Below are 23,977 nucleotides of genomic sequence, written 5' to 3'. Positions count from 1 at the left end.
ATCATCATCAGCCTATAGCAGTCCACTGCTGGACATAGGCCTCTCCAAGTGCACGCCACTTATTACCTAGTAAATAATTCAGACTAACAGTCGGCCGATAGTTGGCCCGATGTTTCTTTTAAGAAAATCGTGAATTCAACCTAAGTTTATTGTCTGTCTGATACCGGCTAAATACTGATCGTTGCTTTGCGTACTACCATTCATTTCCGTACTGATTTTTGAGCCCAAACAAACTATCGGCCGACTAAAAATTTGCAGTGTTCGAGTACTCTTAAGTTACAATAGTAACCTTTGTACTTTGTACCTTTAGTTAGTCATAAAAATTGCCTAACACTCTCGATTAATGGTAATTCACCACAGTTATGGTACTATTCGAAAGAATTACCTCGGCCTTGGAGTAAAAGGGCAAGTGAAGGACCATGAACGGGTTTTTACTACGTAAAGGTTCAATTTTTTCACACTTCAACGATAGCAGAAGGGGTCACTCGATGATTTTCCATGCATATAAAAGACTATGGGCCTTACTACAAAAACTTTAAACCCTGTTTTACACTTGTCTAATAAAATTTTGGCTGCAAAATGAACCATATGTCAACGTCATAATTTGACATTTTTTTAGACAAGGCATAAACTGACGTTTAAAAGTTTTTGTGGTAAGACGGTAACATTTTAAGGATCTGCAGTGCGTTTGAAATAGTATCATCTAATAATTAGGCTATGACTATATTGCGCCCGGCAAAACGTAATAATTAATAACTGAGCAATAAAAAATATCATGTGATTTGCTAAATCCAAAATGGCTTACAAAAATAATTTAGTAGACATCTAAAGATTCTCAGATGCATTTAAATCTAAAGTCTAGAAAAACGGGGTTAACGTATATTTAATGTCCACAAAACACAGTGACCGATAACTCATCTTTCCCAATTCATCATCAGAATCCGCAATTCTTAGCATTTGAACAAAAAATACGATCATCACACGAGTTGTTCGTGTAATAATTGTGTAATAGTAATGTGTTCATGCCCTGAATCGCAGCATGAAGCAAGTCGGTCAACTAGTGATGTAGACGGAGTAAGGAATTAGCGGAGATGCCATAATGTAGGTAGGCCTTCTTTTAGGCCAAGTACTTACGTACGCTAGGCCTAAGAAAAGATGGATGGATTCCCCGAAGGGTGACATGAATAGGAAGGGGGTGAGTGTCAGTATGACAAGTGATACGGAAAAATGGAAGCGAAAGACATATTGCGCCAACCCTAAATAAAATTGGGTCCCAGGGCAGGAGGAAAGAAGACTTACGTTCGGTAGGCATGATAAAAATGATCAGTTATGAGTGAACTAACGAGGTGTTCGGGCTCTTTGAGACAACGATTAGAAAATGATCGGATCCAAAGAAGGCGTGTAAGGGCGAAGACAGTAACGTTCTCCACACACCCGCATTTTGGCGCGCTACTTTCTTAGGAGATTTTCCGTTATGGCACCTCCGCTAGTCATTTTGTTCTCTATGTCTAGACGCCACTCACAAACTACAGTTTTTTTCTTATATTTTTTCGTTCAAATAGCGGTTTTTTATTGTTATGTCTATTTAAACATGTTTCATTTTGTTTAATAGTGATTTTTTTAGTTTTATAAGCCTCTAATTTTCGTTACGTGATGTCAGATTTTTTTGACAAATATTTTGTGAAAAACAGGTTTTTTTTTTCTAATGCAATACGGTTTAATAATATGTTCAAGCTAGTATAATTTTTTTTTAAATCTTAAAAGACGTTTATTGGACCGATAATGTATGTCTTAATATTAGATTTATCGAAGGTCGTGTGATTGACGTATTAATAAATTGCTTTTAGCTGAAGTCAAGCTTAAGATTTTTTTGCAATTTTGTCCAATACCCATATTTTTTTACTAAAGATATTTATTACCAGTTTCAAAGTCAATGTGAATCTTTTGTCTTAAGTATTATTGCGATACTTTTAGTAAAAATATGCTTGTTTAACGCTTGGTCACGAAATTGACTTTTTTGATAAATTGACATAAAAATGGACAGGTATGTATAATTTAGATAACTATTAAGAAATTGAATAATTTCGATATTTAATGACAAAATTCAAGATAGAGTTATATTAATGTTAACTACTACAAGATTTTTTTGTGATATATGTTTTTTTTTATAACTTAGTAAATTAAGGTAACTTTAAAAGTAAGTAAACAACAATACAAATACATAACTGAATACCTTATTTATTCTGTTGTCCGATAAAGGAAAATGGCGGCCATTTTCTAGATTTTTATCTCTTATTATTGAGATTGCATAGTTGTTTGTGCACGTGAGTTATACAGACACGTGAGCAGTTGGGTAATTTTGTTAATGTTGTTCAAGACTCGACTTTATAACTTGTAACGACCGTGACTTGGTGAAGAACAAACGAATTACGAGTCTTCGAAGTAAACTTGCTATTTACTATTAGTCTAGGGTATCTTATGGGAGGAAAAAAAGGGGTATTATTCCCAACTTTTTATTTACGTAGGTTTTTTTTGATTGTTTTTTTTTTCTGAAATAATTTGTGACTATTTATTACAAAGATTTTTGTCAAAATTGTTATCCGCTGACTCAAGATGGCTGACAAAAATTACCTAAGTATTCTTAATGGCTTTTTTATCTCATTTGAAGTAGGTAGTATTCCACTGGATAATTATCATAGCTCGCGATCATCATCCTCCGAGCCTTTTCCCAACTATGTTGTGGTCGCCTTCCAGTCCAACCGGATTCAGCTGAGTACTAGTGTTTTACAAAGAGCGACTATCTGACCTCCTCAACCCAGTTGCCCGGGCAACCCTTTGGTTAGACTGGTGTCAGACTCACTGGCGTCTGACTACCCGTAACGACTGCCAAGGATGTTCAATGACAGCCGGGACCTACAGTTTAACGTGCCATCCGAAACACAGTCATTGGTGTCTAAGATATACTTAGAAAGTACATACAAATGTATGTATGTAGAAACTGACATTATCTAAGTTGTTACCCTATTTAGCGGACTTAAGATGAGTTATGATTTATGACACATAGCCAAGCAAATGACATTTTATCATGACATTGTAATAATAATGCGTTTAAATATGAAATGAGCTGGATCGAGCAGAGAATAGTCAAAGATTAGCTAGAAACAGACGTACAGAAAGACAAAAAAAAATAAAAAAAATTACATAGATATTTAAAGAGCAGATAACTACATTTTTAGTTTTAGGTTTTTAATAGAATAGTTGTATTTTTTATTGTATTTTTGTAACTGTATTTGTAATTCAATAAAAATTATGTTTTGGTAGGCATATCCACATATGTAATATATTGTATTTACTGCATACGTGTCTACGCACTTAGTGAAATGCGTTTATTTTAATATTACAAATGGACAGTCTTATTTTGTTTTGTATAGATAAATAAATCTAAATACATGTTTTTAAAGTAAGGTCATTGTTGCTCAAAAATAACTATTTTTATATTATGACTCAGAATGTATTTTGATAGCTCTACCTAATTGTTTACTTAGAATAGGTATTTTTGTCCCAAAAATGTTATATTCTTTATATTTAAACAGATTAAATAGATCCTGTCTTTAAAGCAAGAATAATAAGATGATATGTTTACAAATAAAGCTATAATACTGTACAAATTCGTGGGAAGTATAATAAAAAGAAACAAAGCACTCTCAGTGTAAATTGCAGTATCTAATGTATGCACTGTTTATTGTTATTGTCTAAGTGAATAATCTAATGTAACATTATTCACTTAGACAATAAAATTACAATACATAATAATAAAAAACGATAGACTGGTCTGCAGGAAATAACCTATAGGTACCTACAATAAATTGTTTGACTCATCTACTATACGGAAGGAAAAGTTTAAACATGTTTATCATATGTTTAACCTTCAGTATAGAGGAAAGAATGGTAGCAATTTTCTTTCTTTTCCTGACTTTTTGAGGGTTAACAACTTTCTTCGTGGTTAGTACCCGGATGTTTATTGATTAAACTTCTGTATGTTTCGTCAACCGAATAGCCTTTTCTCATCTGTATTGGGGTCGGCTTCCAGTCTGATTGGACGCAGGTGAGCACCAGTGTTTTAAAAGGGGCGGCTGCCTATCTGACTTCCTCCACTCCGGGCAACCCGATACCCCTTGGTTAGACTGGTTGTCAGACTTTTTGACTTCTGACTGCCAGAGATGTTTAAATGGCAAGAATATCCAAAACCAATTTTGATAAGGTAAAATGATGATGAATGCATATCACATTTCACTTTTTCAAGTCCGATTTTCAAGACACTATCTCCAAGCCTACGTTAACCATTATGAAAAACAATAAATAAACTTCAAACCACATTTAATAAGAGCACAGCAGTTAAATCTGTGAGCAGGTGTGTCAAATAGTTAATTTGGAAGTCCCATAACTTAACTATAGCGGTTAACGTAACAGTTTGTATGGGATTACCATTTGTATGGTATTTAATGAGCCGTGCTTATTTGTTTTTTATTTAATAATAATAATTGATTGTAGTTGAGTGTAGTGTGTTGAGGGTAGTCGTGGTGGCCTAGTGGGTAAAGGACCAACCTCTCAAGTATGAGGGCGCGGGTTCGATCCCAGGTCAGGCAAGTACCAATGCAACTTTCCTAAGTTTGTATGTACTTTCTAAGTATATCTTAGACGCCATTGGCAGTGTTTCGGATGGCACGTTAAACTGTAGGTCCCGGCTGTCATTGAACATCCTTGGCAGTCGTTACGGGTAGTCAGAAGCCAGTAAGTCTGACACCAGTCTAACCAAGGGGTATCGGGTTGCCCGGGCAACTGGGTTGAGGAGGTCAGATAGGCAGTCGCTTCTTGTAAAGCACTGGTACTCAGCTGAATCCGGATAGACTGGAAGCCGACCCCAACATGATTGGGAAAAGGCTCGGAGGATGATGAGGATGATGAATTGATTGATGATAATTATATTAAGAAACTACTTCTGGCTTGTTCTCAGTATCCACTGGCCCGCAGATTTAACAACTTTCCGCACAGCGATAGTTTAACTATATCGCCAAGCTTCATCAAAATCCTGCCAAGAGTTTTTCGCGAAAGAGGTGCAAACTTTTATACATACCAAACATTTTTGGGTTTATAATATACATACATAATTAGGTTTATAAATAGGTTTTTATATAATAATAGTTCATTAAGAAGTTATTTCGGAAAGTCAGTGAAAAAATGTACAAGAATGCACCACAAAGAGTTATGAATTCAAATCATATTTGTATTTTCATATATAAAGTAAAGTTTTAAGATCGTGTCTCCAGATTGATTCGTCACTGTTATGACAAAATTACAAGGAAATGCGTCAACAAATGATTGGAAAACGAGGGGTTATTAACTTGTCATAATTAATTAGCTGGATTGTTCTTGTACTTGGCATGATACCTTTTGATCTTGTGACGCTGTACATATTTGCTCGGTTTTATCAACTCATAAAACTTCTTAAATATTTTGACTGCGTTGGTTCGGATGACAGATTTTCTTTTTCTACAGATACAGGTATAGGTAAATAGATTAGGGATAGATAATATGCTTACTTATATTATAGATAGGAAGAATTTTTTTTTTTTTTTTTTTTCCTGAGCGGTCTTTAATAACTAATTATTCACAATATACATATTTACATTAATTGAAAATAAAATAAAATAAACTTATATATACTTATAGGAAGAATTATTTGTTTGTTTGTTTGAACGCGAAGGTTACTCAACTATTTAACCAAGAAAGCTGTAGGATATTTTTTATCCAAGTCCTCTGAGTAGTTCCCCCAAATAGCGAGTGAAATGTTTGGCGGAAACTACTTTGAGACAAAAGTTAACAAAAATGTTTAAGAAAATTTGTTGGTCTTATCAATAATCCAACTGACATTTTAATAAGATTTAATAGATTGGATTTGATGATTTGATTTGTATCGTTTCATCATTCTTTCTGGAAAGTCGGTTAAGATGTTTCTATCTGAGACTGTAATTACTATTGTTTTTAAACCCAGGTCTTGCAACCTGTCGAGATTAGCTGCATAATGAGTAGGGGCAACCCAGTAATATTAATTGCATACATTTCCACTACACATGGTTAAATACGAAGCCACTCAATGTTTGCTCACGGGAATTAATTATATTGTGACGTAAGTACCATAATTACTAGAACCTAGGTTTGAGTAATTAACCACATTTCTGGGTAAGGAACCTTATTAATTAGTCTAGTGAGGGGTAATGATACTAATATTGTATTAAGATATTATTTGAAGATGTATGTGCTTATTGAAATAATCCCCATAAGTCTTAATGGTTCGACATTATTATGTAGATCTAAATTCTATATATAGATCGAATCTTTTACAGGTAGGTCACTGGCAATATACTTGGGTTATTTATTTTGTTATTCATATCTTTATAAATAACTAGCTCCCCCAGCGGATTCACTCGCATCCTGAGAACTTTCGCACACCCGGATACCTTTCTTCGTTAAAGGGCTTTTCAATACAGTAATATTCTTCAAAATTGAACCAGTAGTTTTCAGATTCATGCATTCAAGCTAACAAACAAACAAACTCTAGATTTTTTTAACCGATTTCTCAAAAAGGAGGAGGTTATCCATTCGGTAGTTTATAAAGTAGAATTAGTAACAATTTTTGGGGTTTTTGCAGATACATGTAATGTTAACAATATCACAGTCTACCCAGTTATTTACAAACCCAAGTCCCGCCGATGACTCATGACAACCAATGGAAGTTTTCGACCAGATTACAATAATATGGTGAAACCCCACATAATGACTGTTTAAGCCTTTCTGAACACAAGGTTAACCGGTGGCCATGCGTTACCACAAACTGCTTGATGAAGCAACCGAATTTACTAATAAGTACTGGTTTCCAATTAAAATGTTGACCTCTTTTATTTTGTAGTTTTTTTGGTAAGGGCATCCTTTTAAAGTTTTAAACGGAGAAAGTAAATACATGGAGAATTTTGTGGACCGTTTCAGAGCGCCAGATCTTCTAACTACATAATGTCTTCTAACTACATCTCCAAATAAATAAATAATGTTTAAAATTAATTGGAAACAGATTTCCAAAAATACATGAATATACTATACAAGGTGTTGATTTGCATTTGTGCCATGCGTCAGGAGGAGGACATAAAATACGTAAATAATCGATTGGAATTACAGTAGACGGGAAATAGCTAATATGCACTACTTTTTTTGTCATTGTAATGTCGTAGTATTTCAGAAGTAATCCAATTTTATGAATGAAATTTATGAATAATCGTTGCGTATGCTTTGTGTTTGCGTTTGTGTGAGGGTGCAGCACGGTTTTATGGCCAGTAACACACGCGCCAAGTTTAAATACGGCTAGATGACATTGACGGAATTCCGAAAAAAATAAAAAATAAAAAAATTACGTACCAATTTTTTTGTTGATTTGGGTCGAGAATCATTAGTATAATTTCGTCCTTGACTATGGCACGGATGCAAATCAACAGTTTGTATAAAAAGTACATTATTATACAATGTTAAAAATCGGCCATGTGCCAGTCGGACTTGCGTACTGAGGGTTCCGTTCCATACCATCTTTGAAAATATCTACATGATATTTGGAAATCACGTTTTTTGTACGGAAAACCCCTGAAATTTTTACAACAATAAAACATGCTTCTGTGATATTTTAAACGGCGGATAGTCGAATCTTAGTAATAGGCCCCATTTAACCCTTTAAGTACGAAATCCTAAAAAGAACGATAAATTTATCATCAAAATTACAATTTGTTGTAATGTTAATTCACCTAACTGTCGTCAAGAAAGTAGCTAGCTACAAAATTGTATACCTTTTTGAACTAGACAAATTGATACTTGCTAGGTTATGAACTTTTAAGAGCACACTACAAACTTTTAGTCGGCTGATAGTTTGTTTGAACCCATAAATCAACATGAAGATGAATAAAATAAAAATAAATAAAAAATAAAATAATGTTTATTGAAAAAATTAACCTTACATAGCTAACATTGTCGTTGAGCCACAAACTAAGCGCAGCTTGTATCTTATGGCTCCGAGTGCGATAATTAGTCTTAAAAGTATAAAGTTACATAATATCTTTGGAGTTATAAGTAGGGAAGGACTTAAATTTATGTACATATCGAAATTAAATAAAACAGGGTAAAGTATTCGGTGAATGGTATAGTACACACATTACATAGACCACGTACCTAGCTGGTATCAGACCAATTGAAAATTTTGAATGGAATCAGGATTTTCTTAAAGAAAATAATTGTCAACTATCGGATTAACTGTCGGTCGACTGTTTAGTCTGTACTCTTAACTTTTAATAAAAGTCTATGTTTAGTAAACATAAGTATACATTAACGATAAAGTACTCTATGAATTAACTTAAATTGGGCTACAAACTAGTCTCAATGAGAAGCCATATTTTGAAATTAAACTAGTTCAATGGATGCAGTCATCCAGTTGCTGTTTAGTTGAATGAGTTTGTATTAAATACAGAACTTTTATTATACAGCTTAGAATAGCTGAATGTAGTAAACATAAATAGCTTTCTGCTCCTACCGTACTAGCTGTTTCCTTCGGTTTCACTTGCATCTTAAGGAAAGTAAATCACCGAACAAAGTCGTAGTCGAAGTCTAGCTACCGAACTGTGTAACAATTTTTCAAATCAATTTAGAAGTTTTAGAGTCTTTAGAATACAAACAAGCAAAATATCCTTTTAATATTATTATGTAAGACTAGCCGTTTTTCTGCGGTTTAGACAAAATATAGCCTATATTACTTGAGGATAGTCTAGCTTTTCAACAGTAAACAATTTTTAAATTCAGTTCAGTAGTTTCTGGACACTATTTTATTATTTAAGATGGGCACTTATCTAAAGATATAGTTCTCAACAGTCCTTTATAAAATTACAAATGCTATAGTTCGGCCATTCAGAGAATGCGTTCCTGACACGTCGCGATTGAACTGACGACGTAATAACATTCATTGATTATTGATATAATAATGTTGTTTTAATGCTCCTCAATTGTTAAAACGGTAAACAACCAGCAAAAATATTTTTATCGTAACTGCAACGCCATTGCAAAGTTACGTCGTCAGTTCAATCGCGACGTGTCAGGAACGCATTCTCTGAATGGCCGAACTATAATAGAGATGTTATTGCATTGTTTGCTAATAACTTCCATTTTGTTTCCGCATGGATTATTTCAAGGTTATACTTAACTATTAAGTTTCCTTAGCCGACTGATGATCATTGTGTCATAGACATGGATTGTCTGTGAGTTCAATAGTGTAATAATGTTAATGAGTTATTAATTAATGGGTAAATTAAACCAATGAATCGAATATATAAGTCGTTTTTAACTGTTCGTTATTAAGACTGGGAGAAAAACATTTGTTTTAATTTTCATTTTAGCTCAATAAATATTGAAATTGAATCTGGACTCGCTCCTTCGAAGTTATATATATTTTTTAATACTAAATGACATTAAATAATTTAAACATTGTATACGCGAGAAAAATTTCATGGTCGCAAAAGGGAACATATATTCATATTCCATAAAAACCTGTGTTTAACCTTGCAACGTCATTTTGGAAATAAAGGGCTAGGATGATGATGAGCCTTGTAAATTATTTTTGAAAAAAGGCTTGGCAGATGATACACGACTCCTTAAATTACATACATCAATAAAAAAAGCCAGTAGTTACATAAATTACATTGTCCATCTGTCCATAATTGGTCCCATATTTATTGGAGGCTCAATCAATTGCATAATTATGAAACCATAGCCGATCTGTGTCAAGGTGAAGATGTCTGGTGACCATAAAGTTCAGTGTCAACTCTTAATGGTTCTTCCTTATAAGCGGAATAGTCATTTTCTTTTAATGTGTTATTGATAAATACAAGGATGATGGGTAATTTTGGATATTTTATTTAAGAATATTAAATATCTTTTTTGTAATTAAAGGCGCCGAAAACACTTAAGCGATTTAAAAATTAATTTCTTTGGTAAGAAGATATGATATGGCATAGGCTAGATTTTATCCGGCTAGGGAAAGTAGTTTCCAGGGGACACGGGCAAAACCACGGACAACAGCTAGTTACGAATAATCATAAGATATTTTTTCAACTTATTTTTTACATTTTGGATGGCAACATAATTCCAACAAGTCAAGACGAATATTAAACAAAAAAAAAATGCTATAGCGTGCTACAAAAGTCAAGTTTTTTTCGAAAATTAATATTTTTTCGAAAGCCGTTTTCCGTACGTCATTGAGATTTTGAAGGACTTGTTATGCTAACAAAACCAAAAACTGTGAGATGTGTCTATAACGGGTTTGAAACCAGTTTTAAAGCAGTTAAAAGTCATTAATTAAGCTTTTGAAGGACTACACACATATGAAAATAAGATCAAAAATGTTGTGAGGTAGTCCACGACTTTGATCTGAATATATTATTTTTTTGAACTAATTTCCAAGATTCTGAGCGTTGTTTGCTGCGTTTGATAGATGGCGTTAGTAGAGGTAAACATTGTTTAAACTCTTAGGAGAATCTTTTTTGGGTTTAGGTACTGCCTTTTTATAGTCTATACTAATATTATAAAGAGGAAAACTTTGTTTGTTTGGTTGTAATGAATAAACTTAAAAACTACTGGACCGATTTTAAATATTCTTTCACCATTAGAAAGCTATATTATCTGCTAGTAACATAGGCTATATTTTATCCCGGTGCGGGCAGTAGCTCCCACGGGACACGGGTGAAACCGCGGGAAAACGGCTAGTTACTTGTAAAGTTTTACTTGTGGCCTAACTTTACTCAAATATTACTTCTACAATAAAGCTGAAGAGTTTGTTCGTTTGAACTCGCTAATTTCAGGGATTACTGGCCCAACTTAACAAATGGTTTTGGTAGTATAGGTAAGTAGTTTACCAATGAATTTATTCAGATGCATGGAATAAGTAGTTTCTACAAGACGTGGGTGAAACCTCTGGTATGAGCAAGTCTTGAATTTAAAAAATCCGAACAATATCCGAAAAAGTTTCCATTCATAAAAATGAAATTGTCAAAGTGCTCCAAGAATACTTGGTAAAGTTCCTTCAGTATGAGAGTGGCTTAAGTATAACTTAGTTGGAGTCGAAAATTTTGTACCAACTTCAAGTTTGAGAGAATGCCAGACTAATTGAGAATTTCGTTAAAATAAACTTCCGCCTTTCATTCAGAAATCCTTTTCATGTGACTTTGATATTTTACGGGGTTTTGGGAGCTAGTGGCTTTCTTCGAATTCGTTTGATATAGGTATATTGTGTAATTTTCTCTGGGGCTGATTTCCTGTAGCTAATACTTCGTTTTCTGTGGTTCATACATATTTCCTTGGACTTGCAGTATACATTTTTATATTACCTAGGTGCTTTGTGTTTTAAACTTAAAACTTAGTTGGCCACTTATTTACTTTTTACTTCTTTAAAATGGTATGTATTTAAATAAAATACATACATTTGTGTGAATATGTACCAAAACGAGCCCAAATAATGCGTATTTTGAAAACGATTATAAGAGTACTCAAAATACAGATTAAGGTCACAGAAGAACGTCAAATAGCCATGTGGGAAAATACTCAATCAACAAATGCATATGATAACTTCATAAATATTTATACTACTTAGTTATAAATAAAACCCAGTTCACACATAAAGAAAGACATTCTGTCGTTCCGTATAATATTTTCTGTTATTTTTGCATCTCAGTGTGGAAATTACCGCTTGCAAAGGTCATTGCGTCGGGATACGACGCGGGCGCAGCCTCGCGAGCAAATAATAGTCTTGTGTTTGTGCATGCTAGCTGTGCTGTCTTGTGTTATGTGTGTATGATATGAAAATGTGATTGAAAGATTTAAGTGTTTTTAAAAATTTTGTACGGTTTTTCCATTTATCAAAATATATTATAATATAATATATTAAAAAATACCATATCGGCTATAAATTTATATTAAACTATATCAACTAACATTATACTATGATAATTTATAAATAATAATCGATGTAAAATAAATATTTATCCCTGCAAATGCATACATATTCGTAAAATATTTCATAGTTTGAACAATAGGTAAATCATGTGCTGAAATATGCATAGGTACTCGAGCAGTTCAATCAATATTCTTTTAAATCCCTCGAGAAAATCGCAGATTTTTTAGTTCCATTTCCCATAAATTCCTTTAATATATCTCTACAATACATTATTCTTACACGAGCCACCATCGCAACAACACAAATAACAAATAATAGCCTACAAAAACAGAACGCACGACAAAAACTTGAACCGGGGTAACCTTTATCGTTTTTTTGAACCGACGATCAATGTTCAGTAATCAGTAACTCGTTTAAACCGGTTTTATGTTATTTGCTGACGTTACTTCGACGTCAGAAATACCAATATATGTATGTAGGTATAATTTAGAATTTTCCATGAATGACGTATAAACGTATATGTGCACTTATAGGCAAAAAGTAGTTGGGTGAGTAGTTATCTGAACTATGGGATTAAATTGCAGGTTATTTTTGCTCACGTAATTTGCCGGGACCAGGTTTTTTTTTGCGCTGCCTTTATGACCAGGTTCATTAATGTATTTACCTACATAGATAGAGTACTGGATGAGACTTTATTTTTAATAAATAGCGGCAAGTATATTGCTTTTTATCAAATAGAAATAGGAAACATTAATTAAGTACAAAAAAAGAAACTTACAATGGGGATAGAAATAATTGAAGTGTCTAGAATGCAAAGTCTTTTGTAATTTTTAAATGTATACAGTTTTTTATTTTTTAATTCAAGTGAATCATAAATGCAGTCTAGTTGTTTTCAATCACTGCTGGTTATTGGCGCTTAATAATGTCCCTTTTGATCAGTGCTATTAGTGGGTCCTTAACGGCCTTTCTTTTAGTGCACTCAGTCCCAGTTTTCAGCACACTCAACTCTAGACATCACTTATAATATTACTACTTAATCCACAGGAGCCTAACTAATCTTGATACTTGAATGACTTGGTCAAACTATAAATTGGACAAAGTAACGAAAAGGCTTTAACAAAGTGCTGTTTCAAAAGCGATAAAACTTTTATGTGTGACCGCCTGTAGTCTTTTATTTATGGTCGGTAAAACATTAGCTTATTGTTGTAAATAGTCATTAATGTTATTAATAGACACTAGCTTCTTATTCTAACATTATAAGCGTTAATGTAAGTTAGTTTGTATCTTTTCACAGAAACATTTGGACTGATTTTAAGGAAATTTTGTTAAGAAATAGTTTGCGTTTTGTCAGCAGTTGTGGGCTTTATCTTTCTCTCTTTTCTGCTAAATCATGCATCGTGTTGAAGTCAGCTTTCCTAATTTTTCTTCTCTACTTCACTCTATCTACGACATCGTTCAGTTTGTAGGCTTTAAATTGCACTCGATTAATAAGTAGCCTAACCAATAGTCTAACCAAGGGGTATTGGGTTGCCCGGGTAACTGGGTTGAGGAGGTCAGACAGGGCAGTCGTTCCTTGTAAAGCACTGGTACTCAGCTACATCCGGTTAGACTGGAAGCCGACCCCAACATAGTTGGGAAAAAGGCTCGGAGGATGGAATAATAAGGGGAACAAATATAATGACCACCATAAAATGCTTTGATACCCTTAGTTTTGCAACCAGAAAAATCTACTGAACACCAGAAAAATAAAGTCTAAAAATGTAATAGTACCAGCTATTTTAGTCACGACTTCACTTTAAATTGTATTCGACCACCAAATTTAGTAAATGATCACCAACTCTTGACGACCAAATTAATGTATTATTTTTGCCTAAATAAGTCACTGTGATTGCCATAAAATGTAGGCTTATTATCAAATAAAGTATTATGATGCCATATTAAGTTATGTGTCCGGCTTGCAATGCATGCGTGAGTGTCAGTATGACGAGTGACAGGGGAAAATGGAAGAAAATGACATATTGCGCCGACCCCAAGTAAAATTGGGAACAGGGCAGGAGAAAGAAGAAGAAGAATGTGTTTCTCAATACACTCCCTCGAAAACACACTCTTATCGCACTGTTTAGAGGCATGCAATAGACAATTTTCCACCCTAGTGCAGGAAAAGGGTCCCCATAATGTAATTACATTTATTGTATCAGGCCGAACTTATTTTTTTGGAGTCAGTTTACTTAAACAGGATAGCAAGATGTAAAAACTTTGATTATCATTTTATATTAAAACGCTGGTATAATTTTGATGATCATTCACTACTTTTGGTGATCATTTACTACTTTTGGGATAACAATGATTTATTTGGACTCATTTTGCTTAAATAGGATAGCAGAATGTAAAAACTTTGGTTATCATTTTACTTTAAAATGGTGGTTTAATTTTGGTGATCATTTACTATTTTTGGCTTGCGCATGATTTATTTTGGAGTAATTTCACTTAAATGGGATAGCAAAGTGTTAAAACTTTGGTTATCATTTTACATTAAAATGCGAGTTTCATTTTGGTGATCATTTACTATTTTTGTCTGCTATTTGTTACTATTTCTGGTGATCAGTTAAACATAAGCCAATAATAAGTAGCCTATAATGTTAATCTGATGCATAAATATATTAATCGGTGGACTACAAGTTTGCAATGTACGAGCGCTTTTAGTCTGGGTGCCATAACCTTTCATACTTCAAAGAATGGTTCAAAATCGTTAATAACTGTTAAAATACGTGTTTTTTTTTCAAAGGACGAAAGCTAAAAAGTATAAAAAAGCAGATTATATTCATGATTTAAATAATTTCGATAAGCGTTTGGGTATTTCTGATGACGTCAGACCATGTCGGACCAACCGGTCTGTGGTCACGGACTTTGACCGCTAGGCTGTTAATTAATCGGTCTGATGAAGAATATTATATTTCAAAGAAAATCATTTACATTGTAATATTTTTATTAGTGTTTCATGTAAATTGCGTGTTCTTTGAATTAAATGTGGTGTAGAATTAGTCTGAATGGAAATTTTGTATGAAGTTATTTTTCTTTTTTTTTACATAAAATTGATTCGATCCACAAAAATGGCATACCTACCTACAAATAAACTACAAACGACTGTAGGTTTGACAAAAAAATGGTGGCATTTGGAAATGCATAAGTAAGAGCTTTAGAATTAATTAAAAAAAAACTGTATCGTCTCACAAACTTCTACATTAATATTATGAAGTAAGTACATTTATTTTCTTTATTTGTAAACAACTCCGAAACTACTGCACTAATTTGAAAAACTCTTTTACTGTTATTTGGGAAGCTTCATGATCTCTGGGTCTCATCGGCATATACCTATTTTATCTGGACACCGGGAAAAAATCCCAAAGGGAGATAGATGGGTGAAACCGCGGGAAACAGCCAGTAAAAAAAAAAACTACGTATTGATCAATTGGGTTTTCCGTTTCCTATTATTGACAGAAAAACCTTGTTCTTAGAGACATTTCAATGTTTATTCCGTTTTCTTTGTTATCTTCAGTAATAGGAGAATATTTTCCAGTTATTTTCCACGCTCGTACTTTGTAGTGATCACAATAAGTATTGCCCAAGATGATCAAAACAACTTTTTATACATATTATACGTAGTTCAGGAAATATTAAGATCAATTAAGTAACATAGATGAAGTTGTTAATTGATTAATGTATCATGTTATATTATATGGTTTTATTTTTAGAATTTTGGTGGGTGTATTTCCGTAACAAACATAGTTTTTTAGGAAGTATTTAAGGCATGTAGGTATTAGTAACTGAGAAAAAAAGCTGATGACGATGATTTTATTAATTTTGTTTTAATTAATGTTTAATGTTAATCGTATCAATCATCAATAGTAAACTCATTTTATCTATTTTCTAGATAATTATTTTTCTTTACAGTTTAGGAGGTCAGATAGGCAGTGGCTCCATGAAAACACTAGTATTCAGCTGCATTTGTTTAGACTGGAAGCCGACCCCAATATAGTTGGGAAAAGGCTACGCAGATGATATTTTCCTTTAGAGATGCATAGATTAGCATAGATAAGTTTCTATAACCCATAGATACTTTATTAAAAATTGTATCTACTTTTCACATAAGGCGACATTTACAAATCCCCTCTACCATCAAAAAGCACTTAAAAAATACCCTACAGTTATGCAATTTTTTCCTACATATCTTACAATAATAGTTTCCGCATGCTAATGTCATCTTACAGTAATGGCCGCCCAGTAATTGACATATAACCTCACAATAGTCTGCGTTTGCGCATAATGATAATAATGCAATGTAATGTCTAACGTTTCTTGTTGTTTTGTTTAAAGGAAAATTGTTTATATTTTTATAACTGTTACTTGACTTTTCTTGTTGTTTTAATGACAACAATATAGTAAAATAATAATATTTATTTATTTATTTATTTAGGCACACCAACAACTTATTTACAAATACTTTCACATATATAAGTTTATAATTGTAATAAGTCCTGCGTAAATATGTTAATTACAGGTGCGCACAACGTTCAAATTAAAAATAACTTAAATTAAACTAAACCAAACTATGCATAACAAAAATAATAATAAAAAAAAAGAAGAAGAATCGATAGAGGCAAATGACAAGGTACTATTCAAATTGGTCAATTTTGTGCAAAATTTAATTTATAGGAGGCATTTACATTGCGCTTAAATTTATTATAGGGATCATGGAAAATGTCAAAATTGTCCGAGCTCCCGCACAAAGAGTTATATTCACTGCAAATTCGTGCCATAGGCGAGCGTTTACCAACATTGGTTCTGTAAAATGGAATGTGGAATGGTTTGGTGATTGGGTATCGCGGTATTCTGGTGGGAACAGCAAGTTTAATGTGATGAACTAATTCGCTACAATCTGTCTTTCCATTAATGAGTTTGTGTAAGAATTGAATGTATACAACATGTAACTTAATTAACGCACATCCTGAAATTAGTTTGTTCAGAATCGTTTACTGAATCGATTTATATCATTTTTAATATAGGTAATTTTTTATCCCAAAAATAATTAAAACTACGGAAATTATTGTCATATTAACCCTGTACAGTCAAAACAAATTCAAATAGACCGTGACTCAAAGTAATAAGACTTCGTGTATTGTCGGCTTTTTCCGTAGTTTCGTTATGTTGTGTCGAGTCGAGCGGCGCGCGGCGCGATATTTGCGTGCGTAGTAGTATGACCAAAAAGTTCTCCAAGAATTGGTATAACTAATTTAGTAAATAACAATGCATATGTTATGGACCAAGTGATAAATTGAGCAGTATACACAATGCCCGGTCATTATGAAAAATGCCCAATATGAGAGCGCAATTTGATAATAATTATTCAAATAATCAAATTGACCGGGCACTATACATATTGCCCGTGACCTTTTGGGCAAAGTAATACAAGCAAAGTAATAACATATTTATATTCATTTTTTTATTGTTATTGCCATTTAATTTAAAATAAACTAAATATTAAACCACTTAAATAATCAGCCTCATGATTTGGATTAATTATGAAGGACTTCTGCCTTAAAAATCCACTAGTTTTTGCATTTAAAAGTTAAGGAAAGTCATATTTAAAGGGTGCTTATTAAACAGGCTCCTTTTTAATATAATTATTCGCCCCGAATAATGTATGTTGCCTTCTAAATTACTAAGTCAGCCACAATTAACGAGCATCTAAATAATACTATCTCAGCCACTCGTTATCTTCTAAGTAAACCGCTCTAAATACAACTCCGCATGATGGTTATTTTTTAGCATCTAAATTTGTAGCATGCATTCTAACAGTAAACTTCTAAAATACTATTAAATGACATCATAAAATTTATTTATTTAGCTTCTAATTTTTTAACTCAGTACGTTTAAAATGTAAGCAAGCAACATGCAGCAAGCATGGCTTCTGTCACGGCTCCGGTGCTGCGGGGCTCCGGCGGTCCCATGCGAGCTTATCGTCGCAGATGGTTTTCACGCTCACCGCCGCAGCTTCGGCTTGCTGGCCGGCTCAGCCGGCCAGCCTCAGCCGCGTCGGCGAGCGTTAAAACTACCTGCGCCTCAGCTCGCAGGCCGCCTCGCCCCTCCACACTTACGCGGTTTTGAATTGCACTCTAGGGGTAGGACAGACAAGACTACGTGGAGTCGGTTTTGCAGCGATACGTTTTCGTCACATCATCCTCCGAGCCTTTTTCCCAAACTATGTTGGGGTCGGCTTCCAGTCTAACCGGATGTAGCTGAGTACCAGTGCTTTACAAGGAGCGACTGCCCTATCTGACCTCCTCAACCCAGTTACCCGGGCAACTGTTACGTGGGATACGTTTTCGTCACTAACTTCAATTTTTTGCTTTATTATCAAATTGCCCAACTGTCATGTAGCAATATAATAATGCCCGTGCAATGTGATAAATAATGAAGTTAAGATAGTTATTAATCACTTGGCCCGATAAAGCTAGACATTATTCATAATGCTCGGGCATTATTAATAATGCCCGAATTAATCACATGGTCCATAACACATATACATGTTAAATTAAAAATTCAGTGTATGTATTATGAATATAACATAATATTCTAATTGGGGTGTTTGAGGGTGTGCGTTAATTACGTTACATGTTGTATAGTTGTTAATACTTTATAGGTAATATAATTTAAGGATTAAGCTACACAAGCTAACTGACATGACAAAAATACGGGAAATACAGACAATACGAGGGAGAATACATTAGCCAAATAAATAGGTTCCGTACATCGAAACTTAAAGTTCAGAGTTCCACTAAAACTAAAATTAATTTACTAAGAAAGAAAGTAGTAGGTAATAGGAATTAATATTCTATCATCTTTTAAAAATTAAGAAATTGTTCTGCCATAATTCATTTAATTATTGCAACAAAAAAAAACAATACTATTTTAATTTAACATAACAAATAAATGATTATATTATTAAATTCCCTTGTAAAACAACGATAAATTAAATAAAATTGACAACACTGATTAAATACATGCTTACTGTCAAAAGGTTGACGACCTTGCGCCTTAACCTTTTTAATGGCGGAACATTACCAACACAGTTTATTTATAGATATTACATAAGTATTAATAAATAAATTCCATAGAAAACAATTTATTTTACCTCGGAAAGGCATGTATTCGTTATTTTTAATGAATTTTCGCTTTTTTAGAGTTCAGTTTCCATGCTAATGGAGCCTTTGCTTTTGTCATTTTTCACGGGACAAACTTCAATTTTACTGAAAATTCTGACAACAGTGTGTGCTAATTGGAATAAATCTGTATTAAATATACTATAAAGTGGACTTTTCTGTTTGCACCCCAAAGGCTTAATATACTGAACCGATCTGAAAAAATATTTCAATATTCAGCATTTATTATAAAATAAGTATTCTTTTTCTAAGTAGGTATTATTTGGGGCAAGTGATACGGAACCCTGAGCGTATATCACTTCTCGTACGTGGGAGATTTTTTGTGAATTGTTCCAAAGTTCGATATGAACTGGTTTGTTGGTTCGTATTTACTTATATTAGCTTTCTTCTTCTTTATTCTTTGATATATTTGACATGATAAAAAAAAATGTCTCCGTGACTTTCAGTAAGGACAGTTAGCAAAGAAAATCAATAAGTTTTCGTAAGCCCGAACCAACTTAATTAAATTAATCAGCTTTTATAGACATATAGCTGTTGTATTAAAACAGTGGAGGACTTGAAAATGATAGTAATTAGGATATCTTGATACATTATGATTATTTATTTTTATCAGGTATTGAATTCGACCTTACATAACTGACTACATAAATTAAAACTTTCATAGCTAAATTATGTATACCTATATTTTTCAAATAGCGTGCATATGGTGTGTTACCTTGAAAGGCTATCCAACCCTTGACATTGACATTGGTAAAATCAGTCTGAGTGCTAACGTAAAATCTAGCGGTCATTTATACAGTTTTTCCTTACAGTTCGGTAAAACTAAACACAATTAAACAATATAATATTAACTGAAATAAAGAGTAGGTACATAATATACTATTCAGTCAAAAAAAAAAACTGCTAATGTTAACAAAATTCAAAAGTACACAGTGAATTTACCGTGCATTAATAAATTATTACAATTCGAAATTCTTTAAAATTCTCCACGAACCAATTGAATCGCGTATGTGATGCACTTTCCACTCTGTGTAATATTCGAGCCCACTGTTTCACTACATTTCTTAAACCCTTTAAGTTCAATACCGTTTCAATTCTCAATATTTTTGATAATAAAACCAATATTGATATCCTTTCTTCTTTTGTTACAGTAAAAAATGCCTGCATACGACAATGAGGGGGCCACGATATCGATGGAGGATGTTCGGGCCCCGGAGGCCCCGATCACTATCAGTACCATAGAGGAAGAACTGATAGCCAGGAGACATAAGATGTTCAAAACTCAGAAGTCTACTGTCGCTTCTAGGTAAGATTAGCGTAAAAAATATAGCACTATTTGTGTTAGGCAAATAAAAAATAGTACTTATCACTTAAAGTCACTTTCCGTTGTCTGTATCTATCCTTGCTTAGAACTTAAAAATCTACACAATATAATTCTGATGTTGGTTTTTACTGAATAGACAGTGTTTCAAGAGGAAGGTTTTGGTATTGTATAATTTATATCCGTGATAAATAAGCCGTATACCTAGGTGGTTTTCAAAAATCTAAGGAACTGCACTTTTATACCATCAATCAATAAAATTTTTAGTCATTGCCGTCGATCCAGGAGAGCAGGAGGCATATTACTTGTGTATAGAATAAATGTTCTTTTACCTGTTAGGGGACTATGCTATGATCTTGAAAATCACGTTATTTAATTATTTTTCTTTGTATTCAGGAAACAGCAAGCAGTATGTGTAAGAAGAGCACACAAGAGATATGGCACACAGAAGAACCCAAACATCATCCTGGATGGATTGAACATGACCGTGCCAAAGGGGTCCATGTAAGTTATTATTCTTTAATTAATAGAAATCAAGTATAGAGTAATTCGTCATCTAAATTAATATTATAAACAAGATTTTTCTATTTTTCTCGGCTCTGAAACTACTTACCTAACCGATTCAAAAACTTCTTTCACTTTTGGCAAGCTACATTATCCCCGGTGACATAGGCTGTATTTTACCAGGCACGGGCACAAGGTCCGAAGCGCAGGTGAAGTCGCGAGAAACATATATTTCTAATATTCAATGTAATAAAGATTTGTTCTTATAATAATTTGCGCTTAATCAAACCAGTATTTATTCAAACGTATTACGAAGAAAAGTGACATTGGCTAAGCCACATTAAACATTTAAATTAAATTGGTATTACTAAGTAATTAATTGGCTATTTCCTAATCGTAATTTTTTATTTAAAAATCAACGGTCACCTTTTCATTTTACATTTATAAGATGCCAGGAAAATGGCGCCAAAGATATCTAATGTCAAAAGGGGCCATTTTCAATTTGACAAACGGCTGGCATTCTGTGGAATAGGCAAGGAAGCTTTTTAAATAATTTGAAGCAAATGGCGTGAGTCTAAAGCGTTATAGTTCGGCCATTCAGAGAATGCGTTCCTGACACGTCGCGATTGAACTGACGACGTAACTACATTCATTGATTATTGATATAATAATGTTGTTTTAATGCTCCTCAATTGTTAAAACGGTAAACAACCAGCAAAAATATTTTTATCGTAACTGCAACGCCATTGCAAAGTTACGTCGTCAGTTCAATCGCGACGTGTCAGGAACGCATTCTCTGAATGGCCGAACTATAATGTTTTCAATTTGCGACCAGAGGCGGAAAAACTGAGAAAAATATATCAAAGATTCCATTGAAATTAATGTTGGTACTCAAAAAGTGGTGTTAAAATTAGTTCTAGGCGGTTTAGCTTAAACTAAAATTTCATCTTGAATGTGTTTTGAAAAAAGCTAAAGCTAGGTTTTTTCCGTCTATTCTATTGGCTGTATTCTGGGCTTATCTTTGTATGTTACGTTAAGTGTTCGGGGCTCATTTATAGATAGATGGAATTACATAGATGTCAAAATCTCACTTTGGCTCCTTTTGCGTCCGGTGTTATAAATATCCACTATTGATCGCCCGAGGTGCCAAATAAATCATAAGAGCTAAGGCATATAATAACTTAACTATAAAAAAATCCATTAACATGATAACTTCACTTTCTTAATTCTCGTAAAATCTTTAATTTATATCTCTTCCTTTTCAGATACGGTCTTCTTGGAGCATCAGGTTGTGGTAAGACCACCTTACTGTCATGTATCGTGGGTAGACGGAGGCTCAACTCTGGTGAGATCTGGGTGCTTGGAGGAAAGCCAGGTAGCCCTGGCAGTGGAGTTCCTGGACCCAGGATCGGGTATATGCCTCAGGTTTGTAGACTATTTACTGTTATTTTGCTATATTTTGATGTTCTGTGGGATGAAACGTATGCTTTCCCAAAAAAAAAAAACTGAAATGCCAATAACTAAGAAAACCTCAGTGCTGAGTGTTGTTCGAAAGAGATACCTCGGCCCTGGTAAATGAAGGGCTCCAGAAGGAACATGGTGGAGTCTGACACAGCAGGGGCGTCATTTGATGAACATAACTGCATTGAAATGACATAATATGATAACATTTACTACGCTGATGCATCCTCTCAACTTTTAACGACTAGAAAAGACAGAACTACACTTTGAATACAACCTAAAATCTCTTAGAAAAATATCCTCTGATTAATTGATTGTCATGTTAAAATTTTAGAGCTCTCCAAGCTTTTTGATAAAACTTAGAAGACACACGACTTGTTATTGTTTCAAACTTACTACTAATGTTAGGGCTATTTGTCCATATACCATTTACTTAATATATCGCGATCATATGATGGCATATTGTTAAAGGAAACTCGACCTTATGTGGAAGAAATAAGGTTGATAGGAACAATTCGGAAAATTGCCGTGTGAAAAATAAAATGATAGCGTTGTGATCGGCGAAGCGCATTCATATGATATGTGGTCAGTAATTTATTTGTGTTATATAAGAGTAGCTAGCATACTGTAGACTAAAAGTCGGCCGACAGTTGACCCTGTGGTTGGCAAAATATTTTTTAAAGAAAACCAAGGTTTTTTTTTAATCAAGATTCTAATCAAAGTTTTCAGTAGATCTGATACCGGCTAAACACATGATCATTGTAATGTGCGTACTACCATACGCCATTCCGATTTAAGACGAGCGCGCTCCTCCCAACTATCTGGTGGAATATCACAAGCCACAAGATTGCGTTTAAGCACGTCTTTGTAACGCCCACCTTTTTTTCGTTTCCCGCTAGAAAGCTCTTTAGATCTAAATTCGGTTTCGCTAGCCACATTAGAGCCTATCATAACAACGACCCGGGTTAGACATTTAGAAGTCGCCGACGACGGATACGGCTTGGACGACATGATGATGATGACTACCATACATCTTCATACTTATCAAGTGCCCGATCAAATAGTCGACTAAAAAGTTGTCAGTGTGCGGGTACTCCAACAGTTTTGTTGTTTGTGGCCAATTATTGTTTGAATGGTTTGTTTTTCAAATTGTCAAACAATTTAGAAATGCTTTTGTTTGTGGAGAGGAAATAAATAGAAAATATAAATATTTTGTTATTGAAGTACTAACCGCGTATCAACTAATTCTGCATTTATCTGTACCCATCTGTTAAAACTATAGTTTTAAGATATTGAAAACTAGAAGATAAGGGTCGGAAATAATGTAAAAGTTAAATGAAGAGATGCTTTAACTGCGTTAAATAATGTACTACTTACTTGAAAATCATGCCCAGTTTTAACCGGCCGACGCAGAAAGAGGAGTGTTATAAGTTTGAGGCA

The 23,977-nt window shown here is 33.7% G+C and overlaps 1 protein-coding gene across 1 annotated transcript in view; it reads left to right on the top strand.

The window, feature by feature from the left end:
• LOC124641820 (ABC transporter G family member 20) overlaps positions 1-23,977 on the top strand; it is a 67,910-nt gene that overhangs the window by 24,620 nt on the left and 19,313 nt on the right. The window contains exons 2-4 of the mRNA XM_047180051.1: positions 20,403-20,557; positions 20,969-21,076; positions 22,342-22,501. Of these exons, the coding sequence (XP_047036007.1) occupies positions 20,409-20,557; positions 20,969-21,076; positions 22,342-22,501 (417 nt within the window). The 5' untranslated portion in view covers positions 20,403-20,408. The remainder of the gene's footprint in view (positions 1-20,402; positions 20,558-20,968; positions 21,077-22,341; positions 22,502-23,977) is intronic.

Source organism: Helicoverpa zea, chromosome 23 (genome assembly GCF_022581195.2).
Source record: "Helicoverpa zea isolate HzStark_Cry1AcR chromosome 23, ilHelZeax1.1, whole genome shotgun sequence".
Taxonomy (NCBI): Eukaryota; Metazoa; Arthropoda; class Insecta; order Lepidoptera; family Noctuidae; genus Helicoverpa; species Helicoverpa zea.
Note: the sequence above shows the minus strand (reverse complement) of the source record. Positions and strands in the feature narration are given on the sequence as shown.